General features: G+C 35.3%; 1 protein-coding gene across 2 annotated transcripts in view; it reads left to right on the top strand.

Annotated features, from left to right (window-relative positions):
• PJA2 (praja ring finger ubiquitin ligase 2) overlaps positions 1-20607 on the top strand; it is a 72761-nt gene that overhangs the window by 16549 nt on the left and 35605 nt on the right. Inside the window, exons 2-5 of one of the 2 annotated variants that reach the window (XM_063612892.1) lie at positions 8501-8617; positions 11142-11259; positions 12963-13163; positions 15406-16456. In XM_063612892.1, coding sequence (XP_063468962.1) covers positions 11229-11259; positions 12963-13163; positions 15406-16456 — 1283 coding nt within the window. In that variant the 5' untranslated portion in view covers positions 8501-8617; positions 11142-11228. The remainder of the gene's footprint in view (positions 1-8500; positions 8618-11141; positions 11260-12962; positions 13164-15405; positions 16457-20607) is intronic. The other variant, XM_055298133.2, reaches the window with a different exon arrangement.

Below are 20607 nucleotides of genomic sequence, written 5' to 3'. Positions count from 1 at the left end.
GGGAGCCTGAGGCAGGAGAATTGCTTGAACCCAGGAGGCGGATGTTGCAGTGAGCCAAGATTGCGCCACTGCACACTAGCCTGGGCAACAGAGTGAGACTCTTGTCTCCAAAAAAAAAAAAAAAAGAATTAGAATGTTACTAGCACATCCTTCTGCTATAATACCTTAGTCTTTTTGTCTTCAGCATTTTGTCATCCTCCTCTCCAGAAAAGGTGATTATTCTCTCTTGGTGTGTAACACCATAGATTAATTTTGCTTGTTTTTGAACTTTTAGAAAAATGGAACATACAGCATGAATTTTCTGTATTTGGCTGTTTTTCATTTCATTCGTTTTTGTGAGATCCATTTGTGTTTGTAATATTCCTGTTCGTTTTTGTTGTATAGTATTCTGCCTACAAATATATTCTGTTATATTCACCCATTTTCCTGTTGAACATTTGGGTTGTTTACAGTTTGAAATTATTACGGACATTGTTTCTATGAACATTTTTTAAAATTTCTTTATTTTTTTAGAGATGGGGTCTTGCTCTGTTGCCCAGGCTAGAATGCAGTGCCAGGATGATAGCTCACTGCAGCCTCGAACTCCTGGGCTAGGGCAGTCACCCTCCACAGCCTGCCATGTAAGTGGGACTGTAGCTGAACATTTTTATATGTCTTGGTATGCATTTGTAAGATGGACTGCTTGACCATGTCATATGCATATGTTCAGGTTTACTAGGTGCTTCCAAAAAGTTTACCGAGATGAATGCGGAGATGTATATTTACAGCTGTAATATGAAAATTGCCTAACATCCAGTTGCTTAACATCCATACCAACAGTTGATATGGTTAATATTTTAATTTTCATCTCTGGTGTGTAATGGTAACTTGTTCTAATTTATGACTTCAGCCAGTTTATGAAATTGATACCTTTTCATATGTTTCTTAGCCATTTGGGTAACCTTTTCTGGAGTGTGTCTCAGCAGGTTATCACATTTCTTTTGGATTATCTTATTCTTTTTTATATTTAGGAGTATGTTATATATTCTATATGTGACCACTTTGATACTTATGTGTAATGTACATTTCTTTTCTCATTTGTGGCTTTCCTTTTTGGTCTCTGAATGGTATCTTTTTATGAATGGAAATTTTAAATTCCATTTTGCAGTTCATTGGCCCATTATTTCTTTAGGAAATTTTAGTTTTTGTTCCCTGCTTTAAAAAATCTTTCTTTACTCCAACATTATAAAGATATCTCCTTTCTTTGGATTTACTGTTTTGCCTTGTACATTTAGATCTACAGTGCTTTTGGAATTGAGTTTTGCATTTTGTGGGAAACAGGCCGGATTTCGTTTCTGCATCAGTATCCAATTAATCTAGTGTGTTCAGTGAAAAAACATATCTTGTCCCTATATCTCTGTAATGTAGCATTGTCATAAGTCAATTGTATGTAATGTGTATCTGTTTCGGGACGCTGTTCCTGTGTTGGTCCTATATGATACTGGCCACATGTGGCTGTTGAAGATTAAAATTAATATAGGCTTGAACACTGCAGAATTTCATCATCACAGAAAGTTCTATTGTTTGACACTTTTCTTTTCTTTTTTTTTTTTTTTTTGAGATGGAGTCTTGCTCTGTCACCCAGGCTGGAGTGCATTGGGGCAGTCTTGGCACACTGCAACCTCCACCTCCTGGGTTCAAGTGATTCTCCTGCCTCAGCCTCCCGAGTAGCTGGGACTACAGGTGTGCACCACCATGTGCGGCACATTTTTGTATTTTTAGTAGAGACAGGGTTTCACGGTATTGGCCAGGCTGGTCTCCACCTCCTGGCCTCAAGTGATCCACCTACCTCGGCTGAGATTTCAGGCATGAGCCACCATGCCCGGTCTGTTTGACACTTTTCTATCCTATTCCATTGATATATTTGTCTCTCTATTCCCTAATAAGCCTCTTATTATCATAGGTTTTTAAGGTTTGTCTTCTGAAAGAGTTACCTCTTTGTACCTTGTTCTTTTAAATGATAACTTTGGTTATTCTTGGCCATTTACAGTCCTATTTACATTTTAGAATCACCTTGTCAATTTTCCCCAAAAAAATGCCTGCTGGGATTTTATTAGGATTACATTTAACCCATAGATTATTTAAGGAGAATTGAAATTCATAAAACTGAATCTTCCAAGCCAATGAGTATGGGATTTTTCTCCACTTAGTTATGTCTTCTAAAATTTCTGTGGGTAGTATTCTGCATCTTTCATTGGGTTTATTTCTAGGGATTTGATGTTTGTGGTTGCTCTTGTAAATGATATCTTTTTTAGGTAATATTAGTAATAAATTTAGTTTTCTAGCTATGTGTTGGAATGTGATAATACATTTTTATGTTGACTTCGTATCTGTGAACCATCTGAAACTTATTACTATAGAACTTGTAGGTACTTTCTTCCATTTTTTTCATATATAATCATGTTATCTGTGAATAATGAGATGTTTCCTTCCTTTCCAATTCTTAAACTTTTTATTTTCTCTCACTTTTAATTCACTGACAAGCACACTCACTTGGTAGGTGTTTGAGTATATGTATTCAGCTCAGGTGACCTGGACTTCTTAATGGAAACTGTGGAAGCCAGGAAACAATAGGGGTACATCTTTATAGTGCTCCAAAAAAGAAAAAAAAGGCATCTAATGTAGAATACTATTCTCATTTGAATATCCTTCAAAAACAAAGACAGTTTTAGATAGGCAGAAGCAGAGAGGGAAGCTGTCACCAGCAGACTCATAACAAACATTAAAATATGTTATTTAGGCTAAAGGAACATCAGACAGATGGAGGCATGGAAATGGAATAAGTAGACATTTTCAGAAAGGGATATTGAAGATTATTGGGTGTTTGAAACAGTCTTGATAATGTTTGGTAGGACTTACATGTAGGGTGAGCTATATGAAGGTAACAGCCATGGACATGGAGGAGTTAAACTGTTATGTGAGTTTCTTGCATTTTTTGGGACCTGGGAAAAGAACTACAGACAGTGCTCAACTGGTTTCATTTATGATTCTTCAACTTTACAATGGGTTTAGTAGGGTCTTAAATGCATTTTCAACTTAATGATATTTTCATTTTACAGTGGATTTGTCAGGACGTAACCCCATTGTAAGTCCGGGAGCATCTGTAGTTTGAAGTAGACAGTAAGAGTGTAGGTTACACTTTGATATAAGGACAAGCTGAAATGGACTTGCCCAAACATACACCAAAACTAGACTTCTATGATGTTAAGACAATCTACTTGCAATATAATTGCCTGCCAAAAGAAAACTTAAAATACTCATTAGAGAAAGGTAAGTTATTTAGAGCTTCTAGGAAATATCATCCAGCATACATCAAGGATACATTTTGTAATTTCTAGGAAAACCACTAAGATAATGATATTTTAAAGGATGTATCAAAAAAGCTAGCAGATGAAATGAAATGGAATAATAAAAAAATTATAATTACCAAGGAATTCAAGAAAGGAGGAGTAAAGGAACAAAGGACAGGTGAGGTGATTAAAAATAATAGCAAGATGGTAGATTTAAAACAGACTACATTGGTAATTATGTTAAATGTGAATGGATTAAATATTCTAACAAAAAGAAAAAGATTATCAGACATTATATATAAGTGAATAAGACCTACCTATATTCTGTTTATAAGAAAAGCACTTTACAAGTAAAGGCACAGGTAAAATGAAAAGGTGGAATCAGTATTGTTGCAAATACCAAAAGAAAGCTGATGTGGCTATATTAGTACCACACAAAATAGACTTAAGGAGAAAAGTGTTATGAGAGATAAGAGAAAAAAAAATCATGGTAAGTGGGCCAATTTATCAAGAAGACATAATTCTAAATATGTTTTCACATAGTAACACAGCTTCCAAATATGTAAGACAGAAGCTAAAATAGCTAAAAGAAAAGTAGATCTGTATTCCTAGCTGGAGATTTTAAATACATTCAAAGTAACTGGTAGAACAATAAGATTAAAAAAAGTATTAGTAAAGGAATAGGAAATTTGAATGGTATGATTAATCAACTTAACCTAATTGACATTTATAGAACATTATATTCAACAGCTGAAGGCTTTATATTATTTTTAACTGCATATGGGATATTTGCAAAAATATTCTGGGTCATAAAGTAGTATCATTAATCTTCAAAGAATTTAAATCATACAATGCATGTTTTCTGATCACTATAGAATTCCATTACAACCCAATAACAAAAAAATAGGCTGCAAATATTTGGAAATTAAGCAAGATACTTCTGAGTAGCCTGTGGATGAAAAACAAAGTCACTGTGGAAACTAGAAAACATTTTAATGTGAAAAATAATAAAAATAATACATATCAGAACTTTTGGAATACAGCTGAAGCAATGCTTAGAGGTAACTTTATGCTTTAGACGTATAAATTAGTAAGGAACAAAGGTTAACGATCAGTAGTCTAAGCTCTTATCTCAAGGGAGCAATGAATTAAACTGAAGGAAGTAGAAAGAAGGAAATAGTATAAAAGTAGAAATCAATGAAACAGGAAAGTTTTACAGTCGATTAGTTAAGAAATCTTTTTGTTTATTGCGGCACTGTTGACAATAGCAAAGACTTGGAACCAACCCAAATGTCCAACAACGATAGACTGGATTAAGAAAATGTGGCACATATACACCATGGAATACTATGCAGCCATAAAAAATGATGAGTTCATGTCCTTTGTAGGGACATGGATGAAACTGGAAACCATCATTCTCAGTAAACTATCGCAAGGACAAAAAACCAAACACCGCATGTTCTCACTCATAGGTGGGAATTGAACAGTGAGAACTCATGGACACAGGAAGGGGAACATCACACTCCGGGGACTGTTGTGGGGTTGGGGGAGTGGGGAGGGACAGCATTAGGAGATATACCTAATGCTAAATGACGAGTTAATGGGTGCAGGAAATCAACATGGCACATGGATACATATGTAACAAAGCTGCACATTGTGCACATGTACCCTAAAACCTAAAGAATAATAAAAAAAAAAGAAAACTTTTTAAAAATGAAAACCTGTAATGACCTGATTAAGAAAAATGAGAGAAAACACAAATTACTAGTAACAGGGATGAAAAAAAGAGACATCACTACAGATCCTCTCTATGTTAAATTGTTAATGAAAGGGAATTGTGTACAACTTCATAATACATTTGACAACTTGAATGAAAGGTCGTAATCCCTGAAAAACACAGTTTACTCAGCTGACATATAAAGAAATAGAAAATCTGAGTTGTTCTGTGTCTATTAAGGTAGTTGAATTTATCAAAAACCTTTCCACAAAGAAAATCCTAGACCTGATGGCTTCACTGACAAATCTGCCTCACATTTAAGTAAGATATAATCCCGGGTTTACACAGACTCTTCTAGAGAACAAGAAGAAAATAGAAAGATTTATTTGCTTATTTTATGACTTTAGTATAATCTTGATAGGAAAACCTGACAAAAGCATGACAAGACCATTTTAAGCCAATACTTCTCATGAACATAGATAAAAGAATAATCCAGTGAGATATAAAAGAGTTAATGTATTGTGACCAACATGGATTTGTTTGGGGAATGTAAAATAGCTTTCTAATAACATTTGTCATAGTTTGTCATAAATGCATTTTGTCATAAAGTTTGTAGTCCTTAATTTATATCTCAGTTGTGATAATAGGTGTAAATTATCAAAATTCTGCGTTTCTAAGGAATTCATTCACTAAAAGGAAATGCAGGGTAGGTAATTATAGAAGACTGATTTAAGAGGAATTTTAAATGTTTTTAGGGCATTTTGGAGGCATATATGTAAATACAAATAGAGAATAAAAAATATTCTAATGGACTTGGAAGAGTAGCCAAGACTTCTCCTTCAAGTAAGGATAAAATTGTATTTGATTCTCAACCTTTTTTTTCTAGAAAAGATACTTTAAAAGTGAGTTATTTCTGGCTCCCAGCAGATGAGTCATAAGGGTGTAGGTCCACGCTATCGGTTGAAACACTTCTTCTGGAAGTTTAGCTGATTTTTCTCTCCCTGTGCCTAAATCTTCATTTTAATTTACATTATAAGTATTTGTTACCTGTTGCAGGATAGGAGAGTAACTTGTTGTCCTGCAGTGGACATAGCAACTCAGACATTTATCATCACACAGTCCCAGTGGGTTCAAAATTCAGGAGCAGCCTGGTTGCTGATTTTGGTTCAAGTCTCTCAAGAGGTTGCAGTCAAATGTAGTCTGGGACTGCAGTCATCTGAAGGGTGATGCACTAGGGCTACGATACCTGCTTTCCAGGTTGCTCATCCATGTGGCTGTTGCCGGAAGACCTTAGTTTTTTGTGGATTTTGTCAGGAACGGTCAGTATTTCACCATGTGGGCTTTCCATGGATCTACTTGAGTGATACCATGATGTGGCAGCTGATTTCTTCCAGAAAGAGTGAGCAGAGAAATAAGGAAGCCACAATCATTTTATTACCCTATTCTTGCACATCACACACAGTCACATTCATCACACTGTCTTCATTAGAAACAAGTCCCAAGAGAGGGCTCTAATACTGAGAGCAGTTTATTAACTTGCCTAAATGAAGTTTGAATCCATGTGTGCCCAAATACTTAGCCCTCTCTTTCCATTATATGACATTTCCATCAGAGAAAGGAGCACAGAATTATCTCATTCATTCATTCATTTGTTCAGTAACTGTTTATACTGTCAGACAATGTACTAGACAAAGTGTATGTAAATAAAAAATAAACAAGGCCTTTGTCTTTAAATTCACTAGTTTACTGTGAGAAGTATACCTCGCATGTCCATGTTCTTCCTTGTATTCTTTAAAGATGATTCCTATTGTCTGTCCAGAGCTGTTGGTATAATATCCTGGTTGAAATGATAAAGTGATTACTTCTAGGTTAATAATTGACAGATCTAGAAATTAATACGTCCTTGATTGACTCCTTTAATTCTTAGCAACACGTTTATGTATTTGTTTTAGTATTAGTAAGAAGTATGTAAAAACCCCAAACTGTTGGAAGTGACTAATTGTGACAAGTAGAGAGGAGTTTGTTATAAACATGTTAGGTGAATAGTACATGGAGCAAACAACCATCAGCAAAGGAAATGTCTATTTAGAGGAAAAACTAGGTGTTCCCAATTTACCTTAGCTACAAATTTGGACTGATTAATCATTTTAATCTTGACCCTAGCTATGGTCTTTATTCCCTATTCTCTTCCCTGTTTTGCTTTTTTTCTTATTTTTTATACTTAGAGATAGAAATGAGATAACACTGTGGTAGACGGAATATAGAGGTCTTGGATTAAATAGAAATAATTAGTATCTACAGAGAGATTCTAGTCTATATTCATAAAACAAGAACCACTATTAAATAATAAAGAATCACAGAATAAGAAAGTATGAGAAATTAAAAAGATTGTTACAGAGAATAATGACAGGCTAAGAGAATAAGGAAAGGCTAAGTGAAAGAAGTAAAAGTGAGTAAAATCTCCCAGTCTGTAGAGTGAAAATATGAAAGAAAAGTTTAGAGACAAATGATAACCCATTTGGGCCAGATAAAGAAAAATTAGTAAGGAAAAAGATATATTTGAGACATGTACAAGAGTCTCTAAATTAAAATATCTCTTCCAGTGCTGTGTAGGAAAAATTTAAACATGGCCTGCCCCAAACAAGTCTTTGTGAAATTATAGAATACCAGCTATTTAGATAAGACCCTAAATATTCCAGACAGAAAAATTTGGTGTTTCTACAAAAGGAGGATAAATCAATAGACAGGTAGGACACAGTGCCTTTCAGAGTTTAGAAAAAATGATTTTGTCTTGAACTGTACTAAAGTATGAGGGAGATAGTATTTTCAGATGTCCAAGGACTCAGTGTTTGCCTCCAATATATACTTGTTGAAACCATTACTTGAGGATCTTCCAGTAAAGGAAAAAAAATGATAAAAACATGGAATTCAAAGTTGGGTACTTACCTGAATGGGTAGTAGTACAATGAAAAGGTTTCCATAGAAGTAGCTGAGTGATAGCCCTTGAAAACAGGTAGACTAAATTTAGATCAGGATGTTAGACGGCTCGGAAGAGTATCTTTAAGAAAAAAAGTGGAATCACATTAAAGAAAAGTTTAAGAAACAGGGTGATTTCCATGATTTCTGTACTGTTTCCAATTCCTTTCCTCTCTTTAGCAGCATTCCTATCAGGTATTTGCACCAACCATGCTACCAAAGGTGCTGCCATTCGCCATTATCCTCCATGTTGCTAGGTGGTCAGTGATAGGCCTTCATCATACTTTAACTTTTGGCATGATCAGTTCTGCCTAAAACACTTTCTTCACTTGGTGTTTACACTTCAGGACTTTTCTTTTCTCTCACAGCCCTCTCTGTTATTTTTTCTGGTATAGGTTAAGCATCCCTAATTCAAAAATTTAACATTTGAAAAATGCTCCAAGATCTGAAACTTTTTTTTTTTTTTTTTTTGAGACAGAGTCTCACTGACCTCAGGTGATTGCTTGCCTTGGCCTTCCACAGTGCTGGGATTACAGGTGTGAGCAACTGCACCTGGCTCCAAAATCTGAAACATTTTTACTGCCAATATGACACCGTAAGTTTAACATTCCACACATCAGTACTTAACAGAAGCTTTGTTTCATGCACACAATTATTAAAAGTATTGTATAAAATTACTTTCAGACTATGTGTGTAAGATGTGTAGGAAACAAGTGAATTTTGTGTTTAGACTTGGATATCATCCCCACGATATCTCATTATATATATGCAAATATTCAAAGATTTGAAAAAATCCCGAATCCGAAACACTTCTGGTTCTAAGCATTTTGGAAGAGATACTCAATCTCTGCTTCTTTTTCCCTGGCCTCTTCGTATTTGATTTTTCTCAGGGCTTAACTTTACTTCTCCATGTACACCTAGAGATCTCATCCAAGTTCATACCTGTTTTGGTGTAATCTATACACTGACAACTCCCAAATTATACTAACAGCTCATAATTCTTCAGTCAACTCCAGACTCCTATTTAATATTTCCACTTGAATGTCTAATAGATATCTCAAACTTAATTCATCCAAAACTGAACTGAATATATTTTCTTCAAATCTGCCTCTTCCACAATTTTTCCTACATTAGTTGAAATTTACTCCATTTTTCCCATTGCCCAGCCTGTAAAACCTGGAGTCAACCTCAACCTTCTTTCATATCCTATATTAGTAAATTTTGTTGATTCTGTTTTTACAGTATGTCCAGAATCTGGTCATTTCTTACCATCTTTATTTTAACCCTGGTCCAAACCACTATGATCTCTTGCCAGTATTATTTTGATAGCTTTGTAACAGTGCTCCCTGCTTTTGACCTCATTCCCCTTTCATGCTATTCAACACAGTAGCCAGAGTGTTCTTCTTAAAACAGAAGTCAAATATCTCTTTTGTGGTCAGAACTTCAATGGTTTTCCATCTCAGAATAAAACCCACATTTTGGCCAGGCACTGTGGCTCATGCCTGTAATCCCAGCACTTTGGGAGGCCAAGGCAGGTGGATCACGTGGTCAGGAGTTTGAGACCAGCCTGACCAATATGGTGAAACCCTGTCTCTACTAAAAATACAAAAATTAGCCGGGCATGGTGGCATGTACCTACTGTCCCAGCTACTGGGAGGCTGAGGCAGGAGAATCACTTGAACCCGGGAGGTGGAAGTTGCAGTGAGCCGAGATCAAGCCACTGCACTCCAGCCTGGGCGACAGAGCAAGACTCGGTCTCAAAAATAAATAAATAAATAAATAAATAAATTAATTAATTAATTAATTAAAACACTGTTAATTAGTACCTATGTTTTTGCCAGTATGTTAAGATTATTATTATTTTTATGTTCCTTTTCTCTTTAGCTGTTGCTAATAGCCTCTTTTGATTCAGATACTTTAAAGGATCATAACTTGTTACTGAATTTCATATAATTTATATGGGTGAATGTGGGTTTGTACTCTTACATATGTTAATATATATCTGTCTGTGATTAGACAGGTAACATATACAATTAAACTCATTTGCAGAGCTGTTGCATGAATGATGAGCAATTAGCAGTAGCTCAAGTGTTTAAATAAATAAGGTTTATTAAATAAAAAACTTTACCAAACTTTCAAAAAAACCACAGGTTGCAGCTTCTCAAATAGTACTTTTCAAATAGTAAATAAATGCATTAATTTCAAAACAGAAGTTCTTTTTGTATTTGTTCCATGGTAAATTGTAGTTTTTCCTGATTGAAAATAGGTTCTTATTTGGGATTAAATTATCTGATCAATTGACTATTGCAAAGAATAAATACATCATTATTTACACACATTAATTATTAATTGTTATAAGCCATTACACATTTTTAAAAAATGAAGTTTGTATTCTTACAGTTACCTTTTAGCAATTCCAGGGCTAAAGGAACTTTACTGCTTGACAGAGAAGCAATGATAGCACAGTGTAGTAGACTCCCAACTAGTTTGGTTACATACCTGAGTCAGTACTTCTAATATTTTTGTTTGTTTACTTATAAATTATGTATGTGTTGTTGTCATTGACAGTCTTAAGGATGTTATATACTTAGGCAAGGTTTATCAAGAGCAGATGTAAATCTGTATTTCACATAGCCATTTTGGTATTTCTAAGGGTTTTTGATTGGCTTGTCAAATCATGTTTTATTTTTCTTGTTTTTATTTATTTATTTTTGGGACGGGATCTCACTCTGTCACCCAGGCCTGGAGTGCAGTGGCATGATCTCGGCTCACTGCAGCCTCCACCTCCTGGGCTCAAGCAATCCTCCCACCTCAGCCTCCCGAGGGACTACAGGTGTGCACCACCACGCCTGGCTAATTTTTGTATTTCTTGCAGAGACAGGCTTTCACCATGTTGGCCAGGTTGGTCTCGATTCCTGAGCTCAAACCGATTTGCTTTCCTTGGCCTGCCAAAGTGCTGTAATCTAAGGTGGATCACAGGCATTTGCCGCCATGCTGGCTACATCACACTGTATTTTTCTAAGTTTTATTATAAGACTTTACTAGGAGGAGCAGAAATATCAGTTTTGCTATTTTTGTGCTTTTATTAATATATTATTCAATTCATTGTTTCTTTGTAGGAATCTTCTGCGGCTTATCCATAGTGTGAATAAAAACTAAATCACATCTATAATTCTACTGAACTGGTCACACTGACGCTGCCATATATGTCACAGTACGTTGAAAAGGAGCCAGCAGGTAAGGAAAGTCAGTTCTTCTACATTGAGCACTTCTTGTTTTTCCCTCTGGGTACCTCGAGTACCAGTAAGTGACATGTGATCATCTGACCTGTGGTCTTACTAAAGGCTGGTTTTGATCCATATATTGAATATTTGTAAAGCTTAGTTTTTAATTTTTGATAGGTAAAAATAGAAATTCTGGTATTTTCTTTCTATACCCATTTAGCTTGGAAAGCTTTATGCGTTCCACTTTGGAGACTATTCTTTTGGTAGAATTGTTAAGGGCATTGGTTCTGGAGTCATACTATTGGATTATTAGACAAGTTATCCAACACTTAATTTTAACTTTAATTTTTCAATTTTTAAAATAGAATACAATATCCATCTCAAGATTACTGACAGGATTAAATAAGTGTAACACTTGATATTATTTATACTTGATATGTGCATGTATTATAAATACATGTTTGTTTCTGTTTCCTTCTTGGAAGTGATTATGTTTCTTATTTTAATGCAACTAAGAAATTATGTAACTGTTTCATTCATTCATTTATTCATTTTTTTTTTTTTTTTTTGAGATAGAGTCTCGAACTATCACCCAAGCTGGAGTGCAGTGGCACGGTCTTGGCTCACTGCAACCTCCGCCTCCTGGGTTCAAGTGATTCTCATGCCTCAGCCTCCTGAGTAGCTGGAATTACGGGCATGTGCCACCACGTCCGGCTAATTTTTGTATTTTTAGTAGAGACGGGGTTTCGCCATGTTGGCTAGGCTGATCTCGAACTCCTGGCCTCAAGTGATCTGACTGCCTCAGCCTCCCAAAGTACCGGGATTAGAGGCATGAGCCACCATGCCCAGCAACTGTTGAATTTATTGACTATACCATATGCTGTGAGAAAATATTTTGTTTAGTTGCTTTGTAGTACATGTAATATATAATTGACTAAGCAAACTTACACTTAATACATATATGTGTGTGTATAATAATGTACTACTTAGGGACAGTTGCTGCTGTTTACTACTGTATACCGCTCAGTCATCAAAACTTAATAGTCAAGTCATGTAAATGTTGATGGCTTTTCTTACCATAACATATACCATTTATTGGTAGTTTTGAAGGCAGGGTAGTTTGTGTTTGATCTGGCTCATTGCTGTTTTCTTTTGCATAGTTTTATCTGACGTTAATCTTTGGAACATATTTATTGTGGTCTAGTTGATTCTTCATGGTACAGATACCGTTTAAAGAGGTTACTTGTTATCTTTAACGTAAGTGTTTTCATTCTTAAAGTAATTGAAACCATCATATCATATGCTAGTAATTGACTCATTAAATATGTATCGAGTACTTATATTAATATAATATATAACATACTTAATTTGGAAGATCTCTAGTCCATAAAGAGCTTTGGCAGTATAATAATTTGACATATGAAGAATATTTTTTGATAGATTTCATCATAAAAATCTGAAATACCTTAAAGAAACCAAATTTTAAAACATATTTTTTGAAGGGAAGAGGCCAGTAACTCTTATTATATAGTACTTCATATTTAATTTTCTAGTGTGTGAAGAATAATGTTTTATAGTACTAGTAAGGTATACTTCATGTTCAGAAGCATATGATTTGATAAATAATAAAATATAAACTGAAGTAGTTTTCCCCAACAGGTTGCCAGAATAAAGCTCATTGCTGTTCCTGTTTTGATTTTTTAACTTTTTTTTCAGCAATGGACCAAGAATCTGGTAAGGCTGTCTGGCCCAAACCAGCAGGAGGGTATCAGACAATTACAGGCAGGAGATATGGAAGAAGACATGCTTATGTCAGTTTTAAGCCATGTATGACCAGGCATGAAAGAAGCTTAGGTCGGGCTGGTGATGACTATGAAGTGTTGGAACTAGATGATGTTCCAAAGGAAAATTCCTCAGGTGTGTAACATATAATTATTTAAAGGTTATTAATAGTTATATAGGAATTGATCTTATAATTAAATTTTTGGGTGGGTATTATGCATGTCTGTGAGTGTAAATGCAGCACAGTTCCTATCAAGAAATTCTATTTTGAAATTCTTATTGAATTTAATATTAGTGGTGTATATATTTAAACGTAGAAGAAAATAGAGTACAGCCAATCATTAAAATATAACTACACTGTCATAGTAGTGATTACATTGTCATAACCTCCAGCCAAAGGAAATCATCTTTGAATCAAAAAGAAATTTTTTGAAAGTTTTAAAAATGTGGATCAAGTAGAGATATTTTTTCCCTACATATGATATTTAAATAACTTTTCTTCTTCTTGTTTTTTTGAGATGGAGTCACGTTCTGTTGCCCAGCATGGAGTGCAGTAGTGCAGTCTTGGCTCACTGCAACCTCCATCTCCCAGGTTCAAACGATTCTTGTGCCTCAGCCTCCCTAGTAGCTGGGACTACAGGTGTTTGTCATCGCACCTGGCTAATTTTTGTATTTTTAGTAGAGACAGGGTTTCACCACGTTGGCCAGGCTGATCTCAAACTCCTGACCTCTCAAGTGATCCACCTGCCTTGGCTGGCTTCCCAAAGTGCTGGGATTACAGGTGTGAGTCACTATGCCTGGCATCCTTTTTTTTTTTTTTCTTTTTTTTTTGAGATGGAATGTCTTGCTTTGTCAGCCAGGCTGGTATGCAGTTGCGTGATCTTGGCCACCTGCAGCCTCCACCTCCTGGGTTCAAGTGGTTCTCCTGCCTCAGCCTCCCAAGTAGCTGGGACTACAGGCACGCGCCTCCACGCCTTATTTTTGTATTTTTTGGTAGAGATGGGGTTTTGCCATGTCGCCCAGGCTGGTCTCGAACTCCTGACCTCAAGTGGTCCGTCCAACTCAGCCTCCCAAAGTGCTGAGATTAGAGGCATGGGCCATTGTGCCCGGCCAACTTTTCTTCTTTTAATTTTATCCTAAATTTAACGTGGCTTGTTTATTTTTTCACCATTTTTACAAAATCCAAAGGACAAGGAAGGCTTATTCAATTAAAATTTCTTAGTTATTCCGTGGTTTTGAAAAACTATTTTGCAGCTATCCATATAATTATGTGTACCATAATTACACATTTTTGGACTGGATTTGTCTTCTTCCTCTTGTTCTAAGCAAACTTGACAAGACATTTCTAGATTATTTTTGCTGTCATATGTAAGAATCTGAATTACTAGCTAAGGTCATCCCATTGAAGAACCCTTCATTCCCAGCTACTCAGGAGGCTGAGGCAGGAGAATGGCATGAACCTGGGAGGCGGAGCTTGCAGTGAGCCGAGATCATGCCACTGCACTGCACTCCAGCCTGGGCCACAGAGCAAGACTCCGTCTCAAAAAAAAAAAAAAAAAAAAAAAAAAGAACCCTTCGTACCATATGTCATGGCCGAACTTCAGTCATTTTACAATTCATGAATTTTTATTACAGCAAATCTCAAATGTCTTCATTTTTTATTATTAGTGGTGATGCAAGATAGTTATGCTTAATTTATAGATATGATTTTACTCACGTTTCAGAATTCTCACAATTAAATTATGACAAGAATCAACATATTTATCTCTTTGTTGTTTTTCAGTCATAACTATAACACATCTAAAGTAAACTTCCTACAAATGTATTACAACATTTCAATTTATAATCTGTCTAGATACTGAGATAAAATTTTGTGAATTGCCAACAAAACACAATAGGGTCTAATTTCTCTTAAATCTGTAACCATAGTTATTATATGTGTCATAAGTACTTTTGAAGGTTTTTCGTTTTGTTGTTGTTTTTACCTGCATGTAATAAAGAAGGTGAGTTTGGAAATCACTGGGAAGCAGATTGGTTACCCTAGACTCCACTTACGAGAGGCTTCCCATTGTATAACCTCTCAAGAGCTTCTCCTTTATATGTCTTGCAGAAGACATTAGATATTAGGATTTAGATAGAAAACTGCCAAAGACATGTGAGGGAGATGATAGTGAAAGGCTATACATTGACATAAATGAACTCACAGAGTAACCAGTCTGCATTCTCAGTTAAGGAGCATAGAAGTGCTTGGTAAATAAATTTACTCATATATTCATGTAGTAATAATTGGTATGATTTCCATTTAAGTGATAGTTATTACATAAAATATTATCTAAGTTAATCCTTCAAAATATGTTTTCTTTTGTTTTCTATGAAGGTTCCAGTCCTTTGGATCAAGTTGATTGTTCTTTACCCAACGAACCTATATTCGAAAAAAGTGAAACAGAAATTCCCACTTGTGGTTCAGCATTGAATCAAACCACTGAGAGCAGTCAATCCTTTGTTGCAGTACATCATAGTGAGGAAGGCAGGGATACCTTAGGAAGCAGTACAAATCTTCATAATCACTCCGAGGGAGAGTATACTCCAGGAGCTTGTAATGCTTCAAGTGTCCAAAATGGAATTGCATTGGTTCATACAGACTCTTATGATCCAGATGGCAAACATGGAAAAGATAATGACCGTCTTCAACTTTCTGCAGAAGTTGTGGAAGGTAGTAGATACCAGGAATCATTAGGCAATACAATATTTGAGTTGGAAAACAGAGAGGCAGAGGCATACACTGGTCTTTCACCACCAGTTCCCTCATTTAACTGTGAAGTAAGACATGAGTTTGAAGAGTTAGATTCTGTACCATTAGTGAAAAGTTCTGCTGGTGATACTGAGTTTGTCCATCAGAATAGCCAGGAAATTCAGAGGTCTTCTCAAGATGAAATGGTTAGTACAAAACAACAAAATAATACTAGCCAGGAAAGACAGACAGAACATTCACCTGAAGATGCAGCCTGCGGTCCAGGGCATGTTTGTAGTGAACAAAATACCAATGATAGGGAAAAGAACCATGGAAGTTCTCCTGAACAGGTAGTGAGGCCAAAAGTTAGAAAACTGATAAGTTCAAGCCAGGTGGACCAAGAAACAGGTTTTAATAGGCATGAGGCGAAACAAAGAAGTGTTCAAAGATGGAGGGAGGCTTTGGAAGTTGAGGAAAGTGGCTCAGATGACCTCTTAATAAAATGTGAAGAATATGATGGAGAGCATGACTGTATGTTCTTGGATCCACCATACTCAAGAGTTATTACACAAAGGGAAACAGAAAATAACCAAATAACACCAGAAAGTGGAGCCACAGCAGGAAGGCAAGAAGTGGATAACACCTTTTGGAATGGCTGTGGAGATTATTACCAACTCTATGACAAAGATGAAGATAGGTAAGGTCACATCCAGTACTTTTTCAGATTGTGTAGTAAATGAAGTGATTTCTTTCTAGAACCATGTTTGATGGTTGGGCTATTTGATATGATCAGGGAATTAGACATTTTGACTTACCAAATATTCTTATTTACTGAATGCTAACCATACATGCAAACTACTCATTAGAATTTTTCACAAAAAAATGTTTTTGAGATTTTTAGTAGTTTACAGAAGTAAGTTCAGATAATGATTATTATAAAGGGGTAGAGATGCTAGTTAGTTCATGGTATTTCAATTAATAAGATGTAAGATAAACATTTATTGTATTTTTTAAAAACCTACATTAAGCCAGTCTGGGTTTAAAAAGTGATTAATATCACAAATTATTGATTGGTAATACTTCATTAACATTGCCAGTAGTTACTAATATCACTTGTTTCCCTCTTTATCTGTTCTTCCTGTGGCTCTTCCTATCACTAAGTTTATTTTTTACTTATTTTCTCTTAGCACTCAATTCTCATTACAACTCTGTGTGGTAGGTTCCATTATTTCCCTCATTTGTAAGTAAGGAAACTGAGGCACAGAGCGTTATATAACTTCCTAAGGTCACAGAGCAACTTAATGGTAGAGCTGGACTTTGAGTACCTAATTGGGTATTCCAGAGACTGTTCACCATTATTCTTTGCTATTTTCAAGAGAACATAAAACTTGTAATAAGCGTTCTGATTGCTCTTACAAACCTGTATTTTTTTATTTTTCCAAACCATAAGACAACAGAAAAAGAAAAAAATTGAGAATTTCTTTGTTCAGTTGCTGAATTTCCATTACCCCAGTGTCTAGATTTTCATGAGTCCTCGTAAGCTAGTTGCACCCCTGACAGTGCTCAATTACAGTGCAATTGCAAGATTTTATTAGCTAGTAGGAATAATTGTGTGAGTTTTTTTAGCTAGAAAGTACTATAGAGGAAGAAATTTAACATTTTGAATATGAGTGCATTTTAATTCATGTCATAAAACAATTCATTTGATTTTCTTTGGACATATGAATTAAGCTATTATAATACAGAATGTATTTTAATTAAGCTACTATAATACAGAATGTATAATAATTTATTATAGAAAATATTTAAAATATTATTTCTGCTGCTCTGTCAAAGTTTGTAAACTTTAAGGGTTAGTAAGTAATTTTTGTATGATATACTGTTTTTAAGCTAAGAGTAAAGCTTTTTTCAGTTCAAGCCCACAGTCTTTTATTCAGTATCCACACTTCTAAAAACAGAAATTGGCCACAAAGCCTGACCTGATGTTAACTTCCTGGATAAGTAGATCTGGATCTGAATTGAAATGAGGGTATTTTTTTCAAATATTTGTATATTTTACTGTAGAAATACCGTTATGTTTGATTACTGTGTGCTGGCCTGGACCACATTGGGGTTTGTTAAGTAGTAGTTCTAAATCTGGGAAATATCTATCACAATTCCAAAACACATTTAGCCCTAAGATTTTAAAATAGATTGCAAGTCTCTAATATTAGACCTCTAGGTTACTATTTTTTAAAAAAGACAAAACTTACAGTCTTCGATAATTTATTTTTTTGAAAGTGTAAGGTGCTTGTATTTTTTTCCCCCAGTTACACTTTTTCTTCTTTAAGGAGAGTCATTTAATTTGGCTATGCCTTTGTTATTTTGGGCAAAATAAATACTTCTCTTTGCTTGTTTTTTATAGTCAGTTATAATGTCTTATGATGAAGTTGATGAAATTGTTACATTGTTTGCCAACCCGTAGAGAAAGATAATCTTCCTGGCTCCTTGATTTTAAATTGATTTTCTTTGTTTTGGGGGTGGTCAGTGGTAGAAGTGTATTCTTTTCCTTGAAGGACCCTGGACTTTTGATAGTTATAAGGTATTTTCTTAGATACTTGTAATTCTTATTCTTATTTTTAATTTTTTTCTTAAGTGATGTCAATATTCTGAACAATGATAGATTTTTTTTTTTTTTTTTTACAAACACAATATATAGATGGGAAAAAAACATTTACAGTTAATAGAAACTTTGTCCTTTTAAATTGCTGGTAATGTATTGACTACAGAGCCTGTGGTTAGAGTATGCCAAAATGATGGAACTACTTTAGGATCATTCTTTAAGACACATTGAAATGCTGAAAACACTTAAAAATTTCTTGTTTTGTTTTGTTTTAAAGAATCGTAGAATAAATTCTAAAGGATAATGGTTCTGCCTAGGACTGTACTTATATTTTTATCCATAGCCTTAAGATATGTTTTAGGATCTCAAACTGTCTGTACAGTTTTCTGTACAGATTATTCTATTTCTGAACAGAAACTGTGTTTCTATGCTGCTGTTTCCTGTTCCTCTACCCTAATTCCCTGCAAAGGATTATAGTTGCCAGGGTGCCTTTTTAATATGGTGCCAGCTAAAGGTTGGAATTTAATAGTTGTACACTCCTATTTAGTTTCATTTTGCACTTGTTCATCTCCCTGATGTGTCATTGTCATCCTCCCTAGTTCTTGTATTAGTAGATTGGAGAAATGGTGATGCTAGTCTTCTCAGGTTTTGGATGGAAAGTATAAGAGCTGCTGCTTAATTTGGGTCTGTGAACTTTGAGTTTTCTTTGTAAAGCTTAAAAAGTTGATATACTTGAAAAGTTTTTTTGTCATTCTTATAATAGCCAAAGTAGAACTCATCAAGAATATAAGTAAAGTTCATTGTGGCATTTTAATTTTTTTATTATTTATGTATTTATTTCGAGACAGAGTTTCTCTCTGTTGCCCAGGTTGGAGTGCAGTGGCGTGATCTCGGCTCACTGTAACCTCTGCCTCCTAGGTTCAAGCGATTCTTCTGCCTCAGCCTCCTGAGAGTAACTGGGACCACAGGCGTGCCATCACGCCCAGCTAATTTTTGTATTTTTAGTAGAGATGGGGTTTCACCATGTTGGTCATGGTGGTCTTGAACCCTTGACCTCAAGTGATCCACCTGCCTCAGCCTCCCAGAGTGTTGAGATTACAGGCGTGAGCCACTGCACCTGGCCAGCATTTTTAGATATGGGAACTTTGGCTACTTTTAAAAAATATGAATTATATATTCTTTTTAAGTAGAAAAGTATTTTAATGAATTCATGATTGCCTTTTTCCCTGAAAAATTCTAAATGATCACTTAATCACATCTGAAATGTTACACTCTGTGGGATAAACATTGCAGCCAGTAGCATTGCTCTGAGCTGTTTGACAGGAACTGAGCACCATCTTATTAAATTAGGACTCCAAGAGGAATTTTAATAGGTAGCATATAGTTACCAGACTTAGAATTAGACCAAAGAGCTAAGGTTAGTACCCTCCTCTTTTGAAATATACCCTGAGAAGTTTAGTAACTGTTTGAGGACAAGATCTTGAGTTTAAAAAAACCTTTCAGCAATACTAGCACATCTTAACCTTGGGCCTAATTGCTCTGAAGAGAGGCATGCCATCTACTGTCCGTTCCTTATAGCATTTGAGGTTTCTTGCAGAATTTTTGTGGCCTTAGGACTTAACTTTGCTTAAAATTAAAAAACCTTACTTAAGGTGAAATGTTGGGACAACTTACTTTGTTGATGTTGTTGGGAAATAAAATGATTGTTGGCCATTTAGTTGACTTCGATATGATATATTAAAGGATTTGTTGAAACCTTAAGGGCCAGACTTTGTTCCAGGTGCCCTGTTAATACAAATCATAGTGGTCCCTGTTCCCACAAGGTTCACTAGCTTTATGAAGAAGACAAAATATACATATTTATTATTCTGAGGCTGAATTAAGCACCTTTCCTGTTCTGTGTAGGTTACCCGAGAGCCACAAAGAAAGAGTTTCTCTGAGAACTTGGTACCACCTCCAACAAATAAAACATCTGTATGCAGCCAAGGCACAGATCTTAAAGCATATGCGCTGACATTTTAGCAAACCTTTTTATCTTGTTTTCAAGTTCATAGAAGTTTGGAAGGAGCCCATTAGGTATAAATGTGTTTGTTCTGCAGATATGCTAGGGAGTTCATGGGATTACAATATCCTGATACTAAGGAAAAAGACCAGAAAGTGACACAAGGCAGGCACAATTCAAAAATCATAGCCATCTTAATGAAATTAAGCAGATTTATATATTTGGACATAATCCATTCGTATCA

This window comes from Symphalangus syndactylus, chromosome 11 (genome assembly GCF_028878055.3).
Source record: "Symphalangus syndactylus isolate Jambi chromosome 11, NHGRI_mSymSyn1-v2.1_pri, whole genome shotgun sequence".
In the NCBI taxonomy this organism is placed as follows: Eukaryota; Metazoa; Chordata; class Mammalia; order Primates; family Hylobatidae; genus Symphalangus; species Symphalangus syndactylus.
This window is presented reverse-complemented; position numbering and strand designations above follow the sequence as displayed.